This window comes from Podarcis melisellensis (genome assembly GCF_964234715.1).
Source record: "Podarcis melisellensis genome assembly, chromosome: 9".
NCBI classification, from domain to species: domain Eukaryota; kingdom Metazoa; phylum Chordata; class Lepidosauria; order Squamata; family Lacertidae; genus Podarcis; species Podarcis melisellensis.
In genome coordinates this window covers 65463893-65479534 of record NC_138541.1, presented here as the reverse complement: position 1 = coordinate 65479534, position 15642 = coordinate 65463893, and the positions used below count along the sequence as shown (strand labels likewise).

The window sequence follows — 15642 nt, the reverse complement described above, 5'->3', positions numbered from 1 at the left end:
GCTTCTCTCAGTGAGGGAACCGCCCAAGGGTCCTTGGAGCTGGACCTCAGTGTCTGGGCTGAGTGATGGGGGTGGAGACTCACCTTCAGGTATACTGGGCCAAGGCTTTTTTATACTTTCTCGCTGAGATGAAATTTATTAGGGATTCCAAAGTTCACCATTGAGCATTACCAAAACATCATAAAACAGTGAGCAAGCTGTTGAGTTTCTCAAAACACTTCATTAGACTAGATTCTCTAAGACAGGGCGGAGATTAAGCTGTAGTTAAATCCATGATATCTGCATTTAGTTCTGCACCCTAAGATTGAGGCTGCAGACTGCTTAAATTAGTGTCTCCTAGGTACTGGCAGAATTCTGGAAGGAAGCGGCAATATCTCATGTAGATGTGGATAACATCTGGCCATTATGTTAGCTTTTAACAGCTGTCTTTGCACTTCAGCTGATACTTGATGATAAGATTGCATGCTTCAGAATTTGCTTTGAATGTATATTCAAAATTTATTTTATATGAACACATATTGCTTTAATTCGCATTAGGCAAATGGGACCCCTTTGAGAATCTGATGAAAGCTGTGGACCACTCCTGATATTTTTTCCACAAAGACAATTCTTTTTAATCAAATAACTTTATGTATCTTATTCATTTCAGATCTAAGTCTCTTCAGGCCCGTTTACGCACCTAAAGATTTTCTTGAGGTAATAAAAAAAAAAAAAGATCTTCAATTATGTATTTATAGATCTTTATACAATAAAATATGAAGGGTCTTATTGGAGTTATGAAGTTCATATAGACTTTGCCAGTTCAAAGCGACGGCTTAAACTACAGGCATGGTTATGGAAGTAAAATGGGGAAACAAGGACTGGGAAATATCTAAAAGCCAAAAAGGTTTGTGGTGTTCCTCTATGGCAGGTGTAGGGAAACACAGGCTTGGGGGCTGAATTTCCTCTCTGCCAGGCCACTTCCTGTTTCATACCTTCCTTGAGTGTTTTAGCCATAAATTCCATAAACTGGGCCGGATTCAGCTAACCTGGCATGCTAGCGGAAGACAGTGCAAGGCTTCCTGCAAGTGCAGTGGGCTTACTCCTCCCCTTCTCCTTCCCCGCCCTGCAAAAAATAGCTCAGCCAGATCTGCTCTGGATGGGCCAGGAAAACCCTCAGAACGGTGGGGGGGGGTGGGGGGAGATGGGAGATTGTTTCCTCTGGCAATCAGAATTACTTGCACTGCTGGAACAATCAAATTAGTGCAAAGATGAATTCCACCCAGTAAGCTTTAACTCGTTATTTGGGCACAGACTAAAGAAATGAAACAACATTTAGCAATTCTGTCAGCTTGTGTGTCGGCGTTCAAATTCTGCTCAGCTGTAAGAATCGCAATTCAAGAGTCTGTTGCACAGTAGTCTGTCAATATAAGGACTGCATTTCATCAGATGGGAATGTTGGCCACGGAACATGGACAGAGGCCATTTCTGATGATCCTCCTTGCCCCTCCAGTGCCCTGAACCCCCTCTGCAACATCCCCCAAATCTTCCCCAAACCTCTGAAGCAGATTGAGATGGAATACAGTGGTACCTCGGGTTACAGATGCTTCAGGTTACAGACCCAGAAATAGTACCTCAGGTTAAAAACTTTGCTTCAGGATGAGTACAGAAATTGCGCAATAGCGGCGCAGCAGCAGCGAGAAGGCCCCATTAGCTAAAGTTTTACCTCCGATTAAGAACAGTTTCAGGTTAAAAATGGGTCTCCAGAACGAATTAAGTTCTTAACCTGAGGTACCACTGTATGGGCAATTTCTCCCCTGTATGGCCAACAGATTCCTTTCTGAGGACAGTCACCACTGGATCACACCCATTGCGTCTTGTATCTCTATTCTCACTTGCGTTACTTCATTGTATCCTAGGTCAGTAGTTTCACACTTTCTCTGTTCATTAAACCCCATTCATATTGCCAAGGCAAACTCCCAAAAAACATTCGGCTCATGCATTGCAGTGGTCAAGCTTTCTGGATTCCACCATAACACTGCATATGTTGCATTGTTGTACATTGTAGCTGGGATGCGGGTGGCGCTGTGGGTTAAACCACATAGCCTAGGACTTGCTGATCAGAAGGTTGGCAGTTCGAATCCCTGCGACGGGGTGAGCTCCTGTTGTTCGGTCCCTGCTCCTGCCAACCTAGCAGTTCAAAAGCATGTCAAAGTGCAAGTAGATAAATAGATACCACTCCAGCGGGAAGGTAAACTGTGTTTCCGTGCGCTGCTCTGGTTTCCAGAAGCGGCTTAGTCATGCTGGCCACATGACCCGGAAGCTGTACGCCGGCTCCCTCAGCCAATAAAGCGAGATGAGCGCCGCAACCCCAGAGTCGGTCAGGGGTCCCTTTACTTTTACCTTTACATTGTAGCTACACACTGCAGGGAGAAGATCAATAGTGGTGATTAGTGGAAATGCTTTTCACGAAAGCTTCCCTGTCATTACAAATCTTCTTAGCGGTTAGCTCTTAAAGTTTCCAAGGGACTTTCATGGCGCCCAGAACAGTTTGACAATCCATGTCCTCAATCTTTTGGTCCAGCTAGAGGACAACACAGAGTGTCCCTTTGGGCACCCCCCTTCCCATGTGTTTGCCCTGCCCCCATATTTAAGGTCATATGTCCTCGTTTTACCATGTGGCTTCAGAAGTGAGAGAGGTCTAAATCCAGTTGTGCAAGGAAGAGCGCGACATATTTTAATGAGAAGAGAAGGAAACAACTACTAAAATCCAAAATGAAAAGCATGAGCAGAAGAAACCTGAACCAGTGGCTACAAAATTGATTGATAGAGCTTTTGAACATGAAAATAGTATGGTATCTTATTTTCCAAGAACTATTTCCGTATGGCAGTGTAAATCTGTATTAGCTTGCCTAATAAAAACAACAGAACAGAAAGCAAGCATATGGATATGCCGTTTGTGAAGGTAAATGAAAGTCTCATATTTGAAAAATTCCCTTGTGTAAATAGGAATGTCTTTCCACTTTAGCATTGCAAATGCCATTAGTTTGGTTGACTCTATCATAGCTTAATTTGCATATATTAATGAACATTCTATTGCACTCATGCAAATGTAGATAGAAGGCTTACGTTGCGATCCTGAACTATTGAACTTTAAATGTTCTTGGGTTGTTGTTTTTTATTTTGCTGATGGCTTGAATTATAATGTAACTATAGCATTTATCTGCAATTAAGGCTAATTAAATCTGTCTCAGTTTAACCTTATGAAAACACTTTGCATAAATAAACAGTGTTTTGTTATGTCTCTTGTGTTTTCTATTGTTTCTTGACATCTCTTGACATTCTTTGAATGTTAACCTTTTAGTGCTTGGCCTGCATCTACAAATTTATATTCAGTCCATAATCCTGTATTAACTCAGAGAAATTATTCATGTACAAGCTGGAGTGTTTCATATAAACAAAAGAGACCAGATGAAAAAACTACAGCAGACTCTTCCTGTCTCTTTAACCTTGTCTTTACACAGCACAAGTCCAGAGAAGCTTCCTAGGACCATAGCATGCAATCAGAAATATTTGACAGTGGCTTACTGTGATGAATGAACATGGGAACATAAGAACAGCCTGCTTGATCAGGCCAATAGAAAACACTAACTTCTACTGCTTTTCTTAAAGGTATTGATGAACCTTCGCAATCCGAATTATGAAAACAGTGAGCAGCCTAGTTTTAGAAACCACCTGGGATTAATTCAGGTGCCATTGAAAGTGAAGGACATCCCTGAACTGGTAATAATAATTATCTTTAAATATCATTCATCATTCAAAAGCATTTCTAAAATAGTAGAAATAAGTATATATGAACAAAAGAGCTAGATTTTCTTAACTGTGAGATACTGAACATTCACAGTTCCTGTTTGGGCCTTCAGATAGGTTTTCAGTGGGTGTTCTTGTTATTTGCTTTATTGTGACCACTGCCTGCTTAGTGCTCTGAACAACATTTTGGAGGGGAGAATGTGGAAAGGACAGTTGGAAGGTGGGGGAAGAATTTGAGTTTACTGAGCTCTGGCCGAGCAAAGGACCCAAGTCCTTGTGTTGAAGAAAGAAGCCGAGTGAGCAATTTACATCCAGGGGCAATGTGAGTTTCCTGGTGGAAATTTCCCCACTACTTTATATGTTTAAATAATGTCCTACAGCAGCAGTTCCCAATCAGCTAATTACTGAGGACCCCCTCTTTTTCAAAAGCCAAGCCATGGACCCCCTACTTTTTAAAATGTTGATAACTTTATGGTTGTTACCTCTGCAAAGCAATTTTTTTGAACAAAATGTGGGGTAACCCAAAATATGCAAAGGATTTTAGGTATGCTCGAAAAAAACAGACTAGGGCTGAGCTGAGCGATATCTGGTTTTCAGCATTGTGATATATCAGTAGCTAAACATCGCGATATTCCGATATATCACGATGTCTGAAATGGGAGATCAGGCGTGGGCATGAGGGAAGGAGCAGTCACGGAGATCGGATGGGTGGGGTATGTGCAGCTCAGGAGTGGGAATAAGAGAAGGGGCAGCCGCGGAGATTGGATGGTTAGGGGGAGGAGAGGAAGTAGAGTCACCTCACTGCATGGTTTGAGTGGACGGGGATGGGGGGGTACATCTAGCCACCGTCAGGGGAGCAGCCAGCAAAGAGCATGTCCACTGTGGCTGCCAAGGGAACGTAGTGCCACGATGCCTTGAAGTGAAGACAATCAGCTGCCCTGGTCTCCATCAGCATGAGGGGAAGGCAGTGCCTTGCAATTGACTACCCTGGTCTCCTTCAGTGTGAGGGAAGGCAGCTCGGATCGGCAGCACCACCAGCGGAGATCATTGGTGGTGCCTTGAAATCGACTGCCCTTCTCTCCCCTCGCGCAAGGAGCTACAAAGTGCTGCGTATTGCTGGGTGTCAGGGACTGTGTTGCGGAGGGCTGCACTGAGGAGGAATGGTGGGAGCCTTGCCCTCCCCCTGATCCTGATCCAGATCCTGAATCTCCCCAGGAGCAGGAGGACAATATAGATTTGGAACAGTGGTTTGCAGAGGGACATAGTTCAGAAGGCAGAAGCTGGGATATACTGGATGGGGAACAGCTAGGAAAAGAAACACTGGAAGGGAGAAGGTTAACAGATTCACAGACAGCATTCCTCCACCACCCTCTCCAGAGCCGAGAAGGGCTCAGAAAGTGGCAGAACAGAATGCACAGAGGGGACAAGCTCAGATTACGAGACGTAGAAATGACGTAGGTTCATAGGGACCGAAGGGGGTGGGCTCTTTAATTGGGAGCACTGCCATTAGTAGAAGATGCGTTCTTTGTTCTGTCGCTGTGATTATTAAAGTTTGTAACTGGTAAGAAGACTCATTTTCCTTTGTTCTGATAATCTGCAGCCAAAGGGGAGGGAGCCAATTCCCCAAAGCCTGACACTGGGTCAAAATCGTTATTGCGGTGTGATTTCAAAACCGATTTTGGCCAATATATTGAAAAATTGCACAGCACTAAAACAGACCATAACATTTGTGATATTACCCCTGATTGGCAACCACTGCCCTACAGAATACTAGGTGACATATTGCTTGGGATGTGGCTGAAATCAAGTTGGGAGTCCTGCTAACAGCATGCTGTGCCCACTGCAGTACTGCTCATAAGAAATCTTAACAGGGTACCCACATAGTTGAGCCTCTCTGCTTTTAATTCTTGATTCATTCCTAAGTTGGAGGACTGGGCTAGATGACAATTGTAGTATACCGTATTTTTTGCTCTATAAGACTCACTTTCCCCCTCCTAAAAAGTAAGGGGAAATGTGTGTGCGTCTTATGGAGCGAATGCAGGCTGCGCAGCTATCCCAGAAGCCAGAACAGCAAGAGGGATTGCTGCTTTTACTGCGCAGCGATCCCTCTTGCTGTTCTGGCTTCTGAGATTGAGAATTTTTTCCTCCTTGTTTTCCTCCTCCAAAAACTAGGTGCATCTTGTGGTCTGGTGCTTCTTATAGAGCGAAAAATACAGTAAATCATATTTCTAATTGATAGCAATTTGGAGTTTTGTTGACAACTAATTAAAATTTAAAGAAATATCCTTTGCTGATAAAATATTTGTTGGCTTTTTGTACATTTTTTCTCAAGAAAGAATATTTCAATGAGCTAGACCTGAACACTGGCCAGCTGGATATTGATGATTCTGCACATGTTCCTCCAGGTTAGTGCCTTTGTTTAAAATAGTAAAGTTGTTCTTGGTTCTTACAAGGATTCGTGTGAGATATAGATGCTAACGTCTTTTCCATTGACAATTCTTGTGTCTTTATTTGCACTGTGGTAGGAAGAGATTTGGCAAGTATAACTTGTATGGTAATGATAGCAGGAAAAGCCAAAACTTACTGAGCACAGTATCTTCATTCCCGGAGCCCTCTCTTGGTTGGAATTTGGCAAAATTTAAAACACTGCTTTTATTAAAGCAAATGTGAGAAGTCTGATTTGGAAAATAGCAGATCCTAGACTGAATGTAAATCTTTTAATCCAAAAAAGGTAGGACTAATTGTCACTGAGGTAGTAAGCTTTGGTCTGTACTTCAGAGTGCAGGTGTGGGATCACATGACTAGCAATTTCTTCAGACAAAATCCCTGCATATTGAAAACCAGCTGTCAGGCAGAATGGTCCTAGTAGTTTAGAACTACAGATTAATCCAGAATAGCAAGAGGGAAAGTGTTGCAATGCTTTAGAGATGAACAATGTTATTGCGGCTAGGGCTTTTATCTCCAGCAGCATTCATACTGCGTATAGAATACTCTGTATACCTAACATTATCTTGATTTATCTTTATTCAACTGATGAAGGACAAAACGTGTGCTACAGCAAAGTAGTTAGAGCCTCAAGGCATCTTTTTGTGTTCTATTTATTATCTAACTAGATTAGCATATGCCCTCTTCAGCTCCATTTCTAAATTACAGGAAGCTTTCCTTGCTGGTAATGCATTCACCACTTGGAAATAGTACCTGTCTCATGATGGGAATGAGCAGATAGCCATCAAAATTTAAATGGGTGGAAATTAATAACACTGCTGATGTTCTATAACTATAGTTGAAGCATCTTTCTCATGAATGAGAAATAGCAGATTTGAAGAACATTGTTTATTTTAGACAGAAAAAAAATTAGACCTTAATTTCCCCCCCTAAGGTGGTTTACAAAGGGAGAGAACGAAATAAAATGATACTTTAAAATAGCGCACTAACAGGCTATACAGGGAAGCTAAGATAAGGACATGCACAAACCCATCTTCTGAATTTCCATCTCATATAGCGTTCTGATAACCGTATCCTTAAACTGCCCTTTAATCTTTTTAGAGTAGAGAGAGAGAGAACCAGCATTGTTTTCCTTTAAAAAAACAAACTCTTGCTTCAAATTACCGTATTTTTTGCTCTATAAGACTCACTTTTTCCTTCCTAAAAAGTAAGGGGAAATGTGTGTGCGTCTTATGGAGCGAATGCAAGCTGTGCAGCTATCCCAGAAGCCAGAACAGCAAGAGGGATTGCTGCTTTCACTGCGCAGCGATCCCTCTTGCTGTTCTGGCTTCTGGGATTCAGAATATTTTTTGTCTTGTTTTCCTCCTCCAAAACCTAGGTGCGTCTTGTGGTCTGGTGCGTCTTATAGAACGAAAAATACAGTAAATCAAAGTCCTTCTGTAAAGTTTATATAGTTTTGAACTCTTTGCACTCTTTTCTTGCCTTGCTGTTTTAGAACTCTTTGAAAATGAACATCTACGTATTGGTCAGAAAGGTAAGAATTGGATACTGACTGTAAACAAATTACAAGGGTTTTAAGTTTTTCTGTGGGTTTTCTTTGTTTTGTCTGGTATGAAGCGTAATAAGGCTGCAATTCTAAATACTAGAAATTAAGTTCCACTGGATGCATTGGGATTTCCTTCAGAGTAAACATCCGTAGAATTGCACTGTAAATGATGTAAAATAAAATGTAACTTGTACCTTTTTAACGTGATGGAACTGCTAGAGATTTATGGGTTCTTGATAAAGAGTGTCACAGCTGGTAGATTAAAAACGAAGTTTGTGTGTGTGTGTGTGTGTTTTTATGACAGCTTTATTCCAAATTGCTGAATTCCTAGTTTGAATTCTATTTTAAAATCACCAGAGTTGCTTCTGTGCACAAAGAACTCTCATTAGTGTTAATGGAGTTTATGTCCCTGCATCAGATAAGAATATAACTTTAATTCTTCCAGGTGGTTAGTCGCTAGTCCAAAACCTAATGAAACACGTAGCACTAAGTCAGCTTGCAGGATGGCTATGCCCTTTCAAATAAGGTCATTATTCTACCAGTTGAAAGGAAATCAACCCTACGCCTTAATTAAACGGAATCAAACTCACATGGAACAAATTATTTTTTTCTCTGCCTTCCTTTCACAAGAGTGACTGTGAAAGGAATTAGGCCATGCCCGTGTCACATTCTCCTCTTCTAAATTATATTAAAAGACAGCATGACAACTATGATAATTTGGGGTGGGAAGGGAGAAAACCCAAAATGACATGCTTCTGATCAGGCAACCACTTAAATTAATAGAATATTATTAATATTATGTTGGGAGCCGCCCAGAGTGGCTGGGGAAAACCGGCCAGCTGGGTGGGGTATAAATTATAGTAGATGATGATAATGAAAGTAACCTAGACATCCGTGACCTTGATTTAATAGCATCATTTCAGATCTGTACAAAGCCATTAAAAAAATATAGTTTGTTTCAATACAAATATTGGTGGGTGGCGCTGTTGGTTAAACCACAGAGCCTAGGGCTTGCCGCTCAGAAGGTCGGCGGTTCGAATCCCCGCAACGGAGTGATCTCCCGTTGTTCGGTCCCTGCTCCTGCCGTTCGAAAGCACATCAAAGTGCAAGTAGATAAATAGGTACCGCTCCGGCGGGAAGGTAAACAGTGTTTCTGTGCACTCCTCTGGTTTGCCAGAAGCGGCTTAGTCATGCTGGCCACATGACCCGGAAGCTGTATGCTGGCTCCCTCAGCCAATAAAGTGAGATGAGTGCCGCAACCCCAGAGTCGGCCATGACTGGACCTAATGGTCAGGGGTCCCTTTACCTTTTTTTTACAAATATTGGATAATCACTTTTCACTGAATATAAAATGCAAAAAAGGGAAGGGGAATGGAATGAAATGTGTGGATGCAGGAGGTCCCTGGTAGGTGGACAGCAGAAAAATAGGAAGTGTGATTTGTGTTGAGTCATAATCTCACTGTGTGACTCATGCACTGCAAGCTTGACCAAACTAGTCATCAAAGGTGTTAATCTTCACATTTAAACTTCTCAAGCAGGCCTTCTGTTTTGTTTTGTTTTGTTTTGTTTTGTTTTTCCAGCAATGTCCTAATTACTGGGGGCTGGCATCAAAGTTCTTCCATGGTCCCAGATAGCCTTTAAGCAGGCATCTGTTACTAACTGAGTTATCTTTGACTTGCTGCTAATTGGGTAGCCTTAATATTCGTGCCACTTGCTTAGCCAGGAAATGCCATGTATTATCTTGGCCGACAGCCCCAGGAAATTATTTCTGGTTTGTGTATACCTTGCCAAGAAGCAGAAAAGCATAAACATACCCGCCTTGGCATTTTCACTAGTGCTATCCCTATCTACTGCCAGGTGTAGCATTGTCTCTTTCAAACCTTTACTTTGTGGGTCAATACTCGGTTTCTCTTTTGCAATCCAGATGTTAGGAAGAAACAAGTTAAGTGGCTCAAAGGTATCTTCAGGAGTAGAGATCTGCAAAACCAAACTAAATCATATATGCATCAGTATGTTGCATTCCTCTTGTTGCAAGCTGTCTTACATTGAGTTAAATTTTTGGTCTTTGTAGCTCAGTATCGTTTGCCATAACTTGCAGTTGCTATCTAAGGTTTCAGACAGGACATTCTCCGCCACTGAATTTCAGCACTTCCCCCAAAGTCCTTTAGCATGTTCAATTTCCTTTATGTCCTTGGTTTCTTTAATTGCCTGTCATGTCCTGCTGTAAGCTTCAAGTGCTGCTGTATTCCCATTTAGCAGACTTTGAGCACTTTGAATTGGATGGGCCCCAGTTCCTTTTGTCTTCCCTCTAGAAATAAATTTTAAAGCTGTTCTGCCACCTTTTTGACCTTAAGCGACAGCAGTTTGCTCTGCACCAGAACCCACAGTCTGCTCTTGTTGTTCTGGGTATAAGTTAATAGTTTCCTTTGTTAACTGATCACTGTCAACTGCTTTCCCCTTTGTATAAATGTCCATTCTCTGACACACTGTACACGTACACCAACCTTAAACTATGGATTCTTCGTCTCTCAAGATAAGAGCTCGCTCACCTTCTCTCTTTGCTAAGTATTTCTCAACTTCATCCGCGCAAAGATCAGAAAGGCAGTTCTTTTCCTCTTTCTTCACTGTGAACTATATGCTGATACTTAATTATTAAATGTGTTCTTCCTAAATACTTTAAAATCTCCTTTGTAAAATGTGAGGAAGACTTATGAGCAATAATCTGTCACCATAATTGCTAAGGTGCTTCATTAGAGAGCAAATACTCTCATCCTTGATTCTAGGGATGTTTTGAGGTGTGAAAAGAACACCACAAAAAAGCTGGTACTGTATTCATGCTAATATATATTTATTGAATATTGGCAATCACATCTGCTATTCATTTCAGCCACATACAAGTGAGCTGAGCCCCTCAGTTTAGGAGGTAATATGCAAACTGGGCATACATGTGATGACTCCATGCACATTTGTTTTGGTGTATACGGCACATGGGACACAGGTGGCGCTGTGGGTTAAAGCCTCAGCGCCTAGGACTTGCTGATCGAAAGGTCGGCGGTTCGAATCCCTGCTGCGGGGTGCGCTCCCGCTGCTCGGTCCCAGCGCCTGCCAACGTAGCAGTTCGAAAGCACCTCCGGGTGCAAGTAGATAAATAGGGACCGCTTACCAGCGGGAAGGTAAACGGCGTTTCCGTGTGCAGCTCTGGCTCGCCAGAGCAGCGATGTCACACTGGCCATGTGACCCGGAAGTGTCTCCGGACAGCGCTGGCCCCTGGCCTCTTAAGTGAGATGGGCGCACAACCCCAGAGTCTGTCAAGACTGGCCCGTACGGGCAGGGGTACCTTTACCTTTACCCTTTATACGGCACATGCTATTGAAAGGTGGCATTAATAAAACTACACACCTCTACTTAAAACTGCTTTGGCCTAACATAAAGGACAAAAGCACTTCCAAACTGAAAAGGCTCCCTTTAATTAGCCCACCAGACCCAATAAATATTTCAGAAATATTATGATCAATGGCTTGAATCCTAAATTGCACAATCAGTTGCCTCGCCAGTTTTTCACACATACCATTTGCAGCCTAACACACCTCAAACACTATGGATATGGAAGATTTGGAGATTCTTGAAAGTGACTTTTCAGAGGGTTCAGGGACTTGCAGGTGATAGAGAATTGGTGAGCTGCAGAAATACCTGCCATTCACACAATGGAATATTTGTACAAAACAAATGGATAAGGGTAGTATTTAATTTGAAATATTTATAGGCCTCTTTTCAGGGTGGAGGGACGCGGGTGGCGCTGTGGTCTAAACCACAGAGCCTAGGGCTTGACGATCAGAAGGTCGCTGTTCAAATCCCCGTGATGGGGTGAGCTTGACGGCGTTGCTCGGTCCCAGCTCCTGCCCACCTAGCAGCTTGAAAGCACGTCAGGTGCAAATAGATAAATAGGTACCACTCTGGCGGGATGGTAAACGGCATTTCCATGCGCTGCTCTGGTTTGCCAGAAGCAGCTTAGTCATGCTGGCCACATGACCCAGAAGCTGTCTGCGGACAAACACCAGCTCCCTTGGCTTATAGAGCAAGATGAGCACGCACCCCAGAGTCATCTGTGACTGGACCTAACGGTCGGGGTACCTTTACCTTTTTCAGGGTGGAAGTAACAAAAATCTCAAAACAGTAAAACATAGCACTAAAATAAACAATAATAGAACCAGCCGTAATACTAAAAAGCATTCAGCCCAGTAAAATAGCAAACTCCAATAGATAAATAAACCTAAATCAAATTCAGTTCTACAGCCCCCAAATAGGTTTTTAAAGCATTTTCTAAAGGCGAGCAGTAATGAGGCACTGTGTACCACAGTTGGCAACAGGTTCTATAGCTGTAGTGCCACTGTTGGAAAAGGTTTGAAAAATAGTGTGAACGTGCCGGAAGTGAAGAGAACACACAGAATTTATTTTTAGAAATACTAAATAATGTCTGAAACTAAAATTACTAATCCATGGCAATCAGCTTGGTGATTCAAGACATTTATTATCATTACGTTAACTGAGAGTACAGTCCTACATATTAACCATAGTAAGCATCCCAAAACGCAGTGTGATTTACTTCTGAGTAGATGTGTATAGAACCGTGCTGTAAATGTGACTTCTAACCAAATGTGGTATTCTTAGCTTTAAAATCCCCTTTATTTTGAAAACTTGCTTTGTGTGATTCAGCCTCCAATTCTGCACAGGCTTCATATCCATATTTGTGGAATAGCCAAAAAAATGATAGGTTTTTCCCCCCTGCCATCTTAAATTGTCTTGGGGGAACACTTAATTGAAATGCTAATAAAATATAAAGCCGAAATGTGTTTGTATGTCTTTTGTGTGTATTATTAACACCTGCATTTCTTGTAGTTTTAATGGAGCAGGATAGTGCAGCAGCTCAGCAATATGTCCGGCAGGGATGTCCAAATTTGCTACGAGCCGAGTTGTGGGCCCTGATTCTGAACGTTTCCAGTCAACCCGAGGTAAGTAGCAAAAGTGTAGTAAAAATATAGACTTGCAGTAGCTACATACCCAATAGCTAAATTATAAACAACGTTTGGCTGCGTTATTAAGCGTGATGCTAGTTTAGGTCACGCAAGGGTGTTTGTGCTCATTTAACAGTGTTTTTCTGACTTTTTTTATCTGAACCTCTCTTTCCCTAGTTTATTTTGCGTGCTCAGGTGGAGACCCCTGCGCCCCCGCGAGACAGCCCACATGACAACGTGTTTTGGGATTTAAAATGGCCACAACTTTATTATCAGTTTCAAATGGAGGAAACCTTGGCTTAGGCATTGGGCTTGTATCCCTCTCAGACCCCCGGTCCGGGGGACTGAGGCACAGCAGGGTTAATCGGATCGGAGGGGGCACTGCAAAACACATATTTACACAGCAAGCCCCCCCCCCCGCAGAACTGGTTTATTGGCAACCTATCACCGTACGGCCAGTGACTCCCTTCACACAAAACCCTTTAACGGGGAACCCTGAAATGCCACCGCGGGGTGTGTGTGTTTGGATTTGATATCCCGCTTTATCACTACCCTAAGGAGTCTCAAAGCGGCTAACATTCTCCTTTCCCTTCCTCCCCCACAACAAACACTCTGTGAGGCTGAGAGACTAAAAAGAAGTGTGACTAGCCCAAGGTCACCCAGCAGCTGCATGTGGAGGAGCGGAGACGCGAACCCGGTTCACCAGATTACAAGACTACCGCTCTTAACCACTACACCACACTGGCTCTTGTGTGACCACTGCACGCCCCCCTTTAGGAATGATAGAGGAAAAGATTCTGCCCAAGCCCTAAAACCACCACCCGAGACCATGAAATTGCGGTCTCACCACCAAGACAACCTACAGCTGAAAAAAACCCCTCAGCATCCTGACAACCAATCCTGCAGGCAACACCTGATACCATCCAACCAGAGTTCATTCCCTAAGGTGGTCAGGTGCACCCCGTCAGGTCTGAATAATTCTACCCTGCTGGGTTTGATGTCCTCATGGTGAACCACTTGGCCGCCAAGACATATAATCGCAGAGCGGATGGCCCAGTTGATTTTTACCACTGCGTAGTTCAGTCTGGAAGGTTTAAGGGCACCCTGCCATTGCATGCGCGGAAGATGTTCGGACCACATATTTCTATACTGTGAAGTTGGAGTGGCAGCCCTGCAGGTGCTCATCCACTTGTGGAGCTGCCTTCCTAGAGCTCCCATGACTTTGCCCTGCCTCATTCCCGTCCTCACAAGTGCAGAGGCTCTGCAAGGATACTGAGGCTGCTTTCACTGCCCCCGTGCCTCGCTCCCCATAGGCCATGGCTGCTGTGTTACGCTTTCCGTGTGTGTCCTGTCTCTACAAAAGTCGCGGACCTTGCTGCCCTTTGGCTTTTTGGTATATTAGATTTTGTTGCGATCGCATAGAAATTATTCAGTTTGGTTTTGTATTTTTTAAATGTTTTATTTAGTGTTTGTGACTTTTGTTGTGTTGCTTTTATGTATTGTTTCCATGTTGTAAGCTGTCTTGGGCATAGTTTGAACTGTGGAAAGGCAGCATACAAATAAAATTATGTCTGTGTGTATGTAGAACTGTGTATAGTGGTGCCTCGGGTTACATACGCTTCAGGTTACAGACTCAGCTAACCCAGAAATAGTGCTTCAGGTTAAAAACTTTGCTGCAGGATGAGAAAAGAAATTGTGCTCCGGCGGCACGGCGGCAGCAGGAGACCCCATTAGCTAAAGTGGTGCTTCAGGTTAAGAACAGTTTCAGGTTAAGAACAGACCTCCAAAACGAATTAAGTACTTAACCCGAGGCACCACTGTAAGTTGAACATTTCAAATAAGAGAAACCTATTCCTTGCTGTTTAGGCAGCATCTTAAAAAGCAGAGACATCACCTTGCCAACAAAGGTCCTTATAGTTAAAGCTATGGTTTTCCTAGTAGTGATGTATGGAAGTGAGAGCTGGACCATAAAGAAGGCTGATTGCCAAAGAATTGATGCTTTTGAATTATGGTGCTGGAGGAGACTCTTGAGAGTCCCATGGACTGCAAGAAGATCAAACCTATCCATTCTGAAGGAAATCAGCCCTGAGTGCTGACTGGAAGGACAGATCCTGAAGCTGAGGCTCCAGTACTTTGGCCACCTCATGAGAAGAGAAGACTCCCTGGAAAAGACCCTGATGTTGGGAAAGATGGAGGGCACAAGGAGAAGGGGACGGCGGAGGACGAGATGGTTGGATAGTGTTCTTGAAGCTACCAGCATGAGTTTGAACAAGCTGTGGGAGGCAGTGGAAGACAGGAGTGCCTGGCGTGCTCTGGTTCATGGGGACACGAAGAGTCGGACACGACTAAATGACTAAACAACAACAACAGTTCCTTGCTGTGAAAACCTGGCATGCCATGGAATGACATAAATGACCTCCCCTCTGGAGTAACGCTACTTCTCTTGCCTCCCCAATACTTTTTCAGCTCCTGTTCTTGTCTCTGCTGCCCAACGTTTTGCTTCAGTATTTTTTCTGAACATGCCACCTAGCCTGTGCTTCTATTCATTTGCCTTGTTTTCTTCCTCTACTGCTCCCGATAATTTCCCGAGCCTTTATGCCACGTCACACCTTCTTCCTATTGAAAATGGACTTCTCCATAGGTCTTCTCTCCTTTCTTTCTACAGCACTGTGGGGTAGCTGCTTCCTTCTTCTTTTGAATATGTGCAGGTCTTCCTCATACGTTCCTGTACTCACACGGCCTCCCTGCACAGATTAGGCAGTGGCATAGGTATCACATTCAGCTACCAGGTAGGGCCTGTGACATCATTACTGATAAGCCACACAACTCCCCTTCTTGCATATTCTGTTT

At 43.2% G+C, this 15642-nt stretch overlaps 1 protein-coding gene across 1 annotated transcript in view; it reads left to right on the top strand.

Moving 5' to 3' along the window:
• TBC1D19 (TBC1 domain family member 19) overlaps positions 1 to 15642 on the top strand; it is a 75887-nt gene that overhangs the window by 14626 nt on the left and 45619 nt on the right. Inside the window, exons 7-11 of the mRNA XM_081924535.1 lie at positions 650 to 696; positions 3652 to 3762; positions 6122 to 6194; positions 7730 to 7768; positions 12677 to 12789. Coding sequence (XP_081780661.1) covers positions 650 to 696; positions 3652 to 3762; positions 6122 to 6194; positions 7730 to 7768; positions 12677 to 12789 — 383 coding nt within the window. The remainder of the gene's footprint in view (positions 1 to 649; positions 697 to 3651; positions 3763 to 6121; positions 6195 to 7729; positions 7769 to 12676; positions 12790 to 15642) is intronic.